Genomic DNA, 12,600 nt, shown 5'->3' with positions numbered 1-12,600 from the left:
TGTAATAACATCTCTAAAATGTCTGTAACGAGACCAGTGGTTCTCAACCTGTGGGTCCCCAGCTGTTTTGGCCTCCAACTCCCAGAAATCCCAACAGTTGGTAAACTGGGATTTCTGGGAGTTGTAGGCCAAAACACCTGAGACCAACAGGTTGAGAACTACCGAACTAGACATTCCATCCTCCAAAAACATTCTGCTTTTCCATCCTTCAAAAAAACATCCAGTATCATTGTATCAATGAGGAGGGCAAATGGTTCATTATATCTTTCATCAGACAGCTATTGTGTGAATACAGAGGTACATAGTAGGCCCTCCACTTCTGCAGAGATTGGTGTACAATACCCCTGCAAAAGTGAAAATACCACAAATAAAAAACTTTAAATATCTATCTATCTATCTATCTATCTATCTATCTATCTATCTATCTATATCTAGGACTCTCTTGGTCCTCCAAGGAGCTTCTGTGTGCAAACACCCTTGCATTTTCCATAGAATTGCCCAGAAATTCTTAAGGAGTGTTCTGTCTAAGAATCTCCAAGTCCTCCGGTGCAAGTCTTTGGACATGGAAGATTACCCTAGGTTCACCCTGGAGGATCTAGAGCAGTGGTTCTCAAACTATGGTTCCCAGATATTTTTGGCCTACAACTACCAGAAATCCTAAACACTGGAAACTGGTTGGGATTTCTGGGAGTTGTAGGCCAAACAAACCTGGAGACCGTAGGTTGAGAACCTGGGGTCTAGAGAGAACATATTAACCAAATCCATGCCTAATCAAATCTGAAAAAGTTAAACCCGCAAATGTGGAGGGTCAACTCTAGTAATAATTTAATCACACACATATATATACACACACACAATTCATAATCCCAAGGCTATTACAGTGAGAAGCAACCGTAATTTAAAATCATGACCATAAACCAGCATCACTTGGCCACAAAGTGGTTTCTCTCAACTGGAAATAATTGTAGATGCATCTCTGTCAGTCAGTCAGCAATGACCATGAAGGCTTGCACTGCCAAATAAGGAAGTGAACAGCAACACTATACCTGTTCTGGAATCAGCGTCATTATTGCACTGGGAGGGAGGGATCCCGAAAAACCTTTCACACAAGTACCATTAGATACCTTCATTTCAGTCTGAGGCTATGGATATAAATAAGACAAAAAAGCTATGCGGGTCACCCATATTTTCAGACAAAAAAGACATTAGTGTTTAGAATTCTTGTATTAGTCATAATACCACAACATTTCATTTAGACAAGAGACCACACCTGCTGCATTTTACTCCTCAAAACTGCATTTTCACAGTAATATGTTTTAATATTTTTTCTTTAGTTAACTGCTTTTAAGTGGATTTGTTTTAACTTTTGTTACCTGCCTTGAGTCCAAGTACTAGAGAAAAGGTAGGACATAAATGTATTTTTTTAAAGTAATAACGATGACAATTTATTTGTTTATTTACAGCATTTATATTCCGCCCTTCTCACCCCGAAGGGGACTCAGGGCAGATCACATTGCACACATAAAGGCAAACATTCAATGCCATAACATAGAACAGAGACAGAGACAAGACGCAGGCACGGGCTGGCCTTGAACTCATGACCTCTTGATCAGAGTGATTTGTTGCAGCTGGCTTGCTATCCAGCCTGTGCCACAGCCCAGCCCAGTAATCTATCTATCTATCTATCTATCTATCTATCTATCTATCTATCTATCTATCTATCTATATTTAGGACTCTCTTGGTCCTCCAAAGAGCTTCTGTGTGCAAATAATGAACAACAACCATAATGAAGAAATGCTGTGAGGGGAGGCAGAATTCATAATGCATTCTTAAAATTTACTATACTTGGAGGATGCCTTCCAAAGCAGATGCATGAGACATAGTGCAGCAGGAGACAATGAGGAGAAAGTGTTGTTACGCTATCTACGCACAGTACATAACAGGAAAGAGTAGTAAAACTATATTAATTATTACTCTATGCCTTTATTAAATAGATGATAGAGTGTATATATGTCAACCAGCAGGAGGTTCTAGCGAAATGTTCACCATGCTTTTAAAAAATATTTTAAGGTACGGGATGGGCAACTGGGCCAAGTCCAGTGGTCAACTTTCTGCCCTGGGACCCCCCAGAAGCCAGAAGTTTGCTTCTGCTTGAAAAACAAGTCACCCTTCTGCAACCTATTTGAAAGGTGAACTCTTAGAAGCTTCCAGTAGAAGCAATTTACCTTTCTTTGTTTGGCCACAAAAATGTCAGCTCACTGAGGCTGGATCTACACTGCCTTATATTCCAGGATCAGGTCCTACATTATCTGCTTTATACTGAATTATATGAATCTCCACTGCCAGAAGATAATCTGGGATCAGATCCTGGGATACATGACAGTGAGGAAAGGGCCTGAATCTTGGGCTTGTGTGTGAAAAAGAAACCATGTTGGAAGAGCACATTCAGTCCCAGGGCCAACTTTGCTCACCTTGCTCCATGATTCAACAAACATTTATTTTTCAGCCCTCCCTTGCCTTTAAAATATGTCTTGAACTTCCCCTGCACATGTTCAGTTGTTTTTGTTTTGCATGATAGTTACAGAGCCTGTAAGGCAATCCAGATATTTAATTTCCTTTAACCTCAAAAAGAATCTGGGACTCCAGATAGGTTTCGTGGGCAGCTTTTAAAAGCCTCTACCGCTACATTTCCTGCTGAAGAAAACTACCCCTCCCACACTCAGATTTTTAAATGCTCCGAGGCAGAAATGTATGCCTAGTTTCCTGAGCAAAGGAATGGGAGCGTCATTAAGTCAGATGCACATTATTCTTGAATTAATCAGCACACCCTCACCGCACGTGGAGATTTTGCAAGAAGCATATCCTTGACTCAATCAGCAACTGTCAATAAAGTTCTTACCTTTGAGGGCTGCTTGTTGATCTCAGAGGATGGAAACTCAACACCTTTCTTTAGAAGATCCAAGTAAACTTCTTTGACTTCACTTACATCCACAACACCTTGGAATCCTCTGGCCCAGGTCTGTTGGTGCAAAAGAAAAAAGCTGAAAAAACTGAGTAAGGGTACCCCCCCCCCCACACACATATTTTCTGTGTGCAAAATAATATTCCTGCATATAAATATTATTTTGGCAGAATATGTTTCAAACTGCAAAGATTCTCATCAGTGTGTGATTCTTTGTATTAGAGTTTCTGAACACTTGAAAAAAAATATGTTGTCAACCATATTTTTCTAATATGTTTTTCATCCATAAGTTGTTCACACCTTACCTTTTCTCTCAACTGGGCCACAAAGCAGTTTACAAAAAATACAAACAAATTACAGATAGAAACACATGCAAGAACATACAGTAGAGTCTCACTTATGCAAGCCTCGCTTATCCAAGCTTCTGGATTATCCAAGCCATTTTTGTAGTCAATGTTTTCAATATATCATGATATTTTGGTGCTAAATTAGTAAATACACTAATTACAACATAACATTACTGCATATTGAACTACTTTTTCTGTCAAATTTGTTGTATAACATGATGTTTTGGCACTTAATTTGTAAAATCATAACCTAATTTGATGTTTAATAGGCTTTTTCTTAATCCCTCCTTATTATCCAAGATATTCGCTTATCCAAGCTTCTGCCAGCTCGTTTAGCTTGGATAAGTGAGACTCTACTGTACATGCAAAATGTCGGCTATGGTATCCTTCTGGGTCGACTCTCCAGAATGGGTCTTGGGGGATCTGTGTTGCAGTGACTCCACTCCTTCCTGGAGAATCCTACCCAGATGATGATGCTGGGGGACACCTGCTCAGATCCCTCGCAATTGACCTGTGGGGTCCCGCAAGGTTCTGTTCTTTCCCAATGCTTTTCAACATCTACATGAAACAGCTGGGTGAGGTCATCTGGAGTTTTGGAGTTGGATGTCATCTCTACGCAGATAACATGCAACTCTACTACTCTTTTCCACCTAATTCCAAGGAAGCTCTCTGGATCCTAAACCAGTGCCTGGCAGCTGTGACAGATTGGATGAGGGTCAACATGCTAAGGTTTAATCCAGACAAGACAAAGATCCTACTGGTCAGTCAGGAGGCCAATCAAGATATAGGAGGGGCAACCTGTGCTCGATGGGGTTACACTCCCCCTGAGGATACAGGTCCACGGTCTAGGGGTTGTCCTGGATTAATAACTGACACTTGAAGCTCAAGTGTTGGCGGTGGCCGGGAGGATCTTTGCAGAGTTAAAACTTGTGTGCCAGCTGTGACTATACCTCAAAATGCCTGACTAGGCCACGGTGATCCACACCTTAGTTACATCCAGAATTGACTACTGTAATGCATTTTACATGGGGCTACCTTTGAAGACGACTTGAGAACTGCAGTTAGTACAACCAGATTACTAACCAGAGTGAGTTTAAGGGAGCATACCATGCCTCCTTTAAAGCAGCTCCAATGGCTTCCAACAAGTTTCCGGGCCCAATTCAAAATGCAGGTGATTATCTATAAGGCCCTAAACGCTTTGGGTCTAACCTATCTTCAAGATCACATTTCCTTCTATGAACTGGCACAGGCACTGAAATCTGCTATGGATGCCCTTCTCTCGGTCCCACCACCAAATACGGTTGGTGGCGATGAGAGAGAAGGCCTGCTCGGTGGTTGCTCCCCGACTCTGGAATAACTGTCCTAAAGAAATTAGGTTAGCCCCCGCTCTTCAAGCCTTTTGGGTGTGTTTAAAAACATGGCTCTTCAGACTGGCCTTTGACCCTGTGTAATCTATGGTCAGCGTGATGATCCACCGATTGTGTCACTCTGTACTTTGATGTGTTACTGCAGATGGCCAGCTTTATTTGCAAATTCTGTGTTTTAGGAAATTTTATAATTTTTACAAAATTTATAATTTTATTAGCTAGGATTTTATGTGCTGGGATTTTATGTATGTTGTTGTTTTTATACTTATGTCACTATATATATATATATTTACATATTGTTGTTTATAATTAGCACTTGGAGTGCTTCTGTGAGCTGCCCCAAGTCTCTTCGGGGAGATGGTGGAAGGGTATAAAGATTTATTATTATTATTATTATTATTATTATTATTATTATGTTATTGTTACAATGCAGTTTACCTATCTATAGATTTCAAACTGTGAGAATAAAATAATTAAATATAAATTAGTGAAAAAAGCAAAATATAAAAGTAAATAACTTTAACTGGCTACTGTTTAGAACAGAGCCTTTAGCTCAGCCAGAAGGACTATTCTTGCACAATCAGTTCTATATATATATACGATAACCTTGTGCAAGCCTCTCTATGTGCCATGGTTTGTCTTCCTTAATATGATAGAAAGTATCAGTTATGTAATATGCTGTAGGACATATTAAACATTGATCTTATCACATAGACGAACTTTTACAAGACCATTTCAGTATGCAATCTCAAAACCACTCATATGAATCAGCTTAGACTCACAGAGGATTCATAACAAGGATGTTACTACAGACCAATTTAATCAAGATATTAACACAGAGGCTAGTATTATCACAGATTGATTGATCATGTACTTGGGCTGCATTCATACTTACACAAGGGGATGAGCCTACCTCATATTTACATATGTGCACAACATAGTCTAAGATTCATTTTAAAATTGGTGTTTGTGTATTGTGGGAAACACAATGAGATTTCACCAACACTACCACTCCTGCCCAATATCATTATAAAGATTTGTGAAAAGCAAAAAACTAAAGCCATATCCAACATTCCACTAATGAATGGATTGTCCCATTGTGAATACTTACAATTAAGAATGTTTTAGAACAACATTCAATTTACAGAAGAGGCTGTCTGGGCCCAGTGAATTGTATGTCTTATCTCTCAGCGAATCCCAATAATTTAGCCAGCTGCATCTAGATGGACTCATGATAAAATGTCAAAGGTAATCCCTTGTATAAGTACAATGGATAAATTTCCAGCAAAACAAGGAATTCCCAAATACTTCAATGATATTTTAATCATTCACAGATCTGTCTGTGCATGTGTGTGTTCAAAGAACTGTGATTACCATCCATAAGAAGTCCTTTAACACTTCACAATGGTTCCACTTTAACTTCCATGAAAATATCCTACAGAATCACGGGCCTTGTAGTTTGGGGTGGCATCAGAGGAGCCCCTGCCTTAGCATTCTAAACACTCCTCCCTAAACTGCAAATCCCAAAGACCCTTAAGATATTGCCATGCCAGTTAAAGTGGAACCATAGCACTATTATTGGGTAATATTAAACAAGAACAAAAATGTTTTCTCATGATACTTTATTCTGGGATAGAACAGAGAGAAGGATCCCTGATGTTCTTGGTTATCTTTCAAGGCCTCATTCTTTCTTCGGTAAGTAAATGAAGTTATTGAGTTGTGAGCGAAATACCAAAGGAGAGTCCCATAGTAGGGAAGGTGGGTGGTACAAGAAACTTATCCTTCCTTTTACTCTTCAGATCGTTTCATCTCCTCCTCATATCTATCTCACCTGAAATGGAACAGCTGAAACTCCCCAACCCAGAAGAACATCAATCAAGACACCCTTTGTAACTGGAAACTTCAGAGAAGGGACCTGTGTTTGAGACTGAGTTTGACGAGGCCCAGAGTAATAGGAAATAAAGGTACTTTCTCCTATATGGCTACCTAAAAATACTAAGCAGTCATGTTTGAAGCCAGACAAGTTAGAAGTGGAAAAGAGTTCATGAGTTTCATGATCCCAGAATAACCAACAGTGTATAAATAAAAAGCCTGGACTGTCCAGACAGATTGCACTAAGATTCAACACTTTTTGTTGGTTGAAGAAAAGAACAAAGCATGACAAACGCTTTCAATTTGTCATGGGACAGTTATGATGAACTACTTCAATAAACTGCTAATGCTTTATGCAAAGCTTACCATGATAAAGGTCAAGATCTTCTCTTGGAGATCAACCGGCAGGTTATATCTTGGATTCAACAGCTTCACTAATCTGTCTCTGCAGAATTCCCTTCTTACAACCAGAGACTTGAAATGCGGACCACAGTTCTGCATGCACATCTCAAGGAGCTGTAGGGAGACAGCAGATTTGAGGTTAGTTGTCATGAAGGATATTTTATGTCAGCAATCCAAGGACCCAGGCCATTACACAAATCCCATGGAATTTCACTCTTCACCTTATGTTTTCTGTGTTTCTTTCTTTGATGCTCCTTATGACCTGGGCTGGTACCCCAGTCCCAGCTGCCATGCCAAATCCTTCTGGTTCCACTGAATATTTCTTTTAGTCAAAATTCTGCCAGTGGCCCTTTGCATACTGAATCAGCCCAAAAGGTGATCCAGTCCAGCATCTTGCTTCCCATAGAGATCAACCAGAGCCCACAAATACTCCAGTTTGCTTCAGGTGCTGCTCTGAATCAATGCTTGGAGAACGTTTTTAGACTACAACTGCCAGGATCCTCTAGAGCAGTGGTTCTCAACCTGTGGGTCCCCAGGTGTTTTGGCCTACAACTCCCAGAAATCCCAGCCAGTTTACCAGCTATTAGGATTTCTGGGAGGTGAAGGCCAAACCATCTGAGGACCCACAAGTTAAGAACCACTGCTCTAGCCAACTTCAGAAATGACCAGGGTGACTAGGTGATTCTAGTGATTTCAATCCAAAATGTAATCTCTACATGCTTTGGCATGAAGATGAAAGCCACAGGAATAGTTGAGGGTGGATCTTTCTGCTACATGTATTTGCATTCAGCTAAATCTTATAGCATTGTATAACCACACTAACTGTGCTTTGCCATGGATTGTGAATCCAAATGAAAGAGCAAAGATCCTTAAAAATGGATCAGTACAATATATTTAATCCATTTCACAAGCCTGGGGAGAACACTGCAACCTTCACTTCCATTTTCAATTAACTGCAGATTCCATTATGTTTAAATTGAAATTGGTTAATGTAATGTGATTTTTTAAAAGGAGGTCATAAACTATAATTTGAAGTTGCTTGCTTCCCATTACCATTGTTAAAACTAACGAGACTTTGTTGAGTTTTACACACAACAATCAATTATAGCTAGTTTAAAATACAAGCAAATGTTTTTATCTCCTCCTAGGAGCTGTGCTTAGGGAAGAAAAGGAGCACCAGAGCACAAGGCCAATTCATATACAAGTTGAATATTTCTTATGCAAAATGCATATGAGCAGAAGTGTTTGGGGTTTCAGTTTTATTTATTTATTCTGGATTTTGGAATATTTGCATATACATAAATGAGCTACCCTGAAGACTGGAACTATGTCAAAACATGAAATTCAATTATGTTCAAAACAACAAATGTGTTGTTTTAATCTGATGGATAACTCAAGATTGATTGAACCTAAAATTCAGACCATACATGTGCTGGTAAATCACGTTTCTCAAGAAAGTGGTATTGACCTCTCTTGGCTTACTTTGTGGCTTCCAAATCTTTCTTTGTTAAAGCAATTATTTGTGATTTTGATCCTATTTACATGTATATTGATATGCTGCTGCCTATTACAATGTTTGTCATATTGTAGTTCTTTATGCAAATTCATGCCTATGCCACGTGATCGGCGTGCTGTTGAACACCTGTATCAATATGTAAATTGGGGGCAAAGGAGAAATCGACAGTCCCTATGTGGCGAGAAACTGAGAGCACACAATAGCATATGTGTGCGTGTGTAGACGTATATATATGAAAGCATACAGTGGCCTGTCTTGCTGGAACAAGGTGATTCCCAGGCCAGGGATTGCTAATGTTCTCCCCTACACCTCTTGCAACCTTGTAGATAACAAGCTATGAGATTTTTTTTTCATGTCAAGAGTGACTTGAGAAACTACAAGTTGCTTCTGGTGTGAGAGAATTGGCCGTCTGCAAGGACGTTGCCCAGGGGACGCTCAGATGTTTTACCATCCTATGGGAGGTTTCTCTCATATCCCCGCATGTGAAGCTGGAGCTAACAGATGGGAGCTCACCTCACTCCCCAGATTTGAACTACCGACGTTTCAGTAAGCAGTCCTGCCAGCACAAGGGTTTAACCCATTGCACCACCAGAGGCTCCACCTATGAGATGTTAATGTAAAAAGTGTCAGTTTTAATTGAAACTGCATACAATGAAGGTGTAAAACAATAAGATGCAAGATGTGATGTAAAATCTCCTTAGAGCTTTCTAACCAATTATGCCGAACACTGACTAACACCTCAAAAGGCGTCTTTGCACTATTCTACGTATAAAAATAAATGTAACTGCGCAATTGGGTGTTCCTTCTTTTTGACGCCCATGGGCTCATGTTTTCTGATTTTCTTTTCTTTTAACTTATTTTCCAAAATAAATTCTTCTCTCTTGAAATCAGGAAACTCCTGGTTGTCTGCTGGGTTTAACAACTGCAACTTTAAGAGATTAGAGTAACCTTTTAGATACAAGGGAGGCCCGAATGGCACAGCGGGTTAAACTGCTGAGCCGCTGAATTTGCTGACCAAAGGTTGGTGGTTCGAATTTGAGCAGGGTGAGCTCCCACTGTTAGCCCCAGCTTCTGCCAATCTAGCAGTTCAAAAACATGCAAATGTGAGTAGATCAATATGTACCGCTCTGGCGGAAAAGTAACGGCGCTCCATGCAGTCATGCCGGCCACATGACCTTGGAGGTGTCTACGGACAATGCCGGCTCTTTGGCTTAGAAATGAGATGAGCAACAACCCCCAGAGTCTTAATAATGAATAGACTTAATGTCAGGGAAAAACCTTTACCTTTAGATATAATATTTTAATGCTGTATTTCTTTGATTCTAGGATGCGCTTTTCTCCCCATATAAACATCTCTAAAAACAGGGTGCATATTATAATCACTGTGCTGATACATACATACATAGCTAGCAAGCTTTTTGCTGTTGGTGATACTGAAATTAGTATGTGTCTTACTACTGATGGTGTGTTAGAATCAAAGAAATATGGCAAATTTCTTCATGAAATTAAGTTTGTATACATTGAACCATCAGAAAGCAAAAGCGTCACTATCTCAGCTACCCATGTGTTACAGTTACTGAGCTACACATGTGGACAATTTTGGATCTTGGTGTATTTTTAATTTTTGGAAAAGGCATGTTAAACCTGCACTATAGAGGAAGAGTGAGCTAAGAAAGAACCATGAATGCGTTAATCACTTAAGCTTCACTGCGCAGCAACACTTTAAAGACTATTGTCCCTTTGAACCTTCAAAACTGTTGTCCATCCCCATCCTCCAGTGTATTAGGGATCTCAAGAAAATAAATATGCCATAATAGCAGGGGGAAAATACACCAATTTCTCAGGACACAAGAATTACGGGGGGAGGGAGGGGGGGAGGAATTGGGCGACCATAGGGAAACCAAGCATGTCACAGCTGCCAAGAAGCTTTGGCTTGAATAGTGCTTTTATAAAACCAGCATGCATGGAAGTCATGTTAATCAGCTAACCCAGTTGCCTGCACAGAATATCTTCAAAGAGGCTATGTGTAAGTAAAACATTTTCTGCAGACTACATGAAGGAACTGAGTTCACATCACACATTGGTGTGCTCCCCTAGAGAAAATGGGTCGAACAAGAATTACTGCAGCTAATGGGCCAGAACGTACACTCAATTATGGCAGTGCAACCTTTACACTAAAGAGGTACTCCTGCTAGCAGAAACATTTAAATTCAGCAGTGTGCATGTTTAAAGGAATTTGTGAATGAACTCAACGGAAATTACTTTCAGGGTTAACCATTCTTTTGTTTATAAAAGAATGCTGTCATTAGGTCTTTGCCTGGTTCTGAGCTTATTGTGTGTGCCTGCTCTTCTACCCCTTTCCCATCCCTAGTCATTTCTGTTGGGGATTGTGAATGATAGGTAGAAGTTTTTACGTGTGCCCATGAACCCAGAGTCACCCTGCAAAATGACGCAACACTCAGCTTTGCAGAACAAATAACACAGGAACTTTTACTAAGTCCAAGAGATCAATAGAACAATAGTATTTACAATAGTCCCTCTGATTGCTTGCAGGAGTACTTTCTCAGTCCAAAAATCTGCTTCAGAGAAGATCAGCAGCAAACAAGGTCTCAGAAATAGTCAAGCTTCTCTGAATACGGAGTCATCTTCTCTTCAGCCAGTACTCAGTAGACTCTCTCTCTCTCTCTCTCTCTCTCTCTCACACACACACACACACACACACACACACAGAAACCTGTTCAAAACTGGTTCTCCAGCAGCAGGGCAGCAACAGTTGCAAACCGATTTCCAGGTCCTCGCAAACTTCATGCATTTGATTTTCCAGTTAATACACATATAGTATCTTTGCAAAACATGACAATTTCACAGAGGAAAACTGGAGCAAATGGGGCCAAGCAACATCAGAGTGTGGTCAAGGTGACAAAGGTTATTAATGATAAAGAATACAGAAACTAAGAGAGGCTTGCAGCAGTTTTCTTTTGCCTGAGGCAACCGGGAAGGGCAAAATTCCTCCCATTCAATGCAGGGTAAAATGTGAAAACTCGGTCTTTCACAAAGATTCAAGAACTTTCTATGAAAAACATTTGTATCCCAATTTTTATCTCAGACTCCATTTAGAGTTCAACCACCATGCACTGAATAGATTCTAGGAGTATTTATTAGTTTATTGCATTTATCTTGGTGGCAAAGTTCACCCGCTATATACTGAATAGATTCTAGAACAGTTTATTAATTTGTTTATTGCACTTATTTGCCCTTTTCATTCTGCTGTGGGATCAAAGGTAGTGATCAAACAATAAACCATTTTAAAAACTTAAAATACAATTAAAATATTGCCATTTAAAAATTATCTTCTTCATTCACTCAGTCGTTTCCGACTCTTTGTGAACTCATGCAAAGGTCAAAACCAGAGTACTTTCTCATCCTGGTAAGAATGCTCCATGTAAGGGAACCACTTTCAGGCCAAAGACTAAATTCCATTTCAAGGAATTTATTGTGTATCACTCTTCACTGATGGGCAGAGCCAAAGGCTGTAGTCCAAAATACTAGGATATTGTAACTACCATTTGCTAAGTTTTAGATGAGACATTTCACCATTTCAAAATGGGGAGGGGGTGTCAGTTTACCTAGAAATCACCAAATGTGGTGTCATCAAATATGGTATCATGTTATCCAGGGCAGGACATCCTTAACATTTCCAGTCACAAACCCTTTCCACCTGGGAAATTTTTACATAACTCGAGGTGCTTTTAATGCAATTTTCCTGCTTCTTGGCAGGGGGTTGGACTGGATGGCCCATGAGGTCTCTTCCAACTCTAGAATTCTATGATGCTAGGTATACTGGCATATAAAATACATATACAAATCAAACATTTATTGATAATAAATCAGCATTTGCAAAGCTGGCTAAAAAGGTTTATTTTTTCTTTTTGTGGAGTATAGCTGAGTCCTCTGCAAACACTGCACATTGTTGCTAACAGATTTGTATAAATGTCTAGGTCAGTGGTTCTCAACCTTCCTAATGCTGTGCTGGGCTGTGGCACAGGCTGGTTAGTAGCCAGCTGCAATAAATCACTATGACCAAGAGGTCATGAGTTCAAGGCCAGCCTGTGTCAGAGTGAGCACCCAACAAT

At 39.9% G+C, this 12,600-nt stretch overlaps 1 protein-coding gene across 2 annotated transcripts in view; it reads right to left on the bottom strand.

Moving 5' to 3' along the window:
* Positions 1-12,600, bottom strand: part of tom1l1 (target of myb1 like 1 membrane trafficking protein) — a 59,332-nt gene that overhangs the window by 17,995 nt on the left and 28,737 nt on the right. For both annotated transcript variants that reach the window (XM_062970985.1, XM_062970986.1), the window contains 3 exons: positions 6,916-7,065; positions 2,901-3,020; positions 1,047-1,142 (listed from right to left, as the gene is read on the bottom strand). In XM_062970985.1, coding sequence (XP_062827055.1) covers positions 1,047-1,142; positions 2,901-3,020; positions 6,916-7,065 — 366 coding nt within the window. The remainder of the gene's footprint in view (positions 1-1,046; positions 1,143-2,900; positions 3,021-6,915; positions 7,066-12,600) is intronic.

Source organism: Anolis carolinensis, chromosome 2 (genome assembly GCF_035594765.1).
Source record: "Anolis carolinensis isolate JA03-04 chromosome 2, rAnoCar3.1.pri, whole genome shotgun sequence".
In the NCBI taxonomy this organism is placed as follows: Eukaryota; Metazoa; Chordata; class Lepidosauria; order Squamata; family Dactyloidae; genus Anolis; species Anolis carolinensis.
The sequence above is the reverse complement of the archived record's forward strand: the minus strand, read 5'-3'. Positions and strand labels throughout refer to the sequence as shown.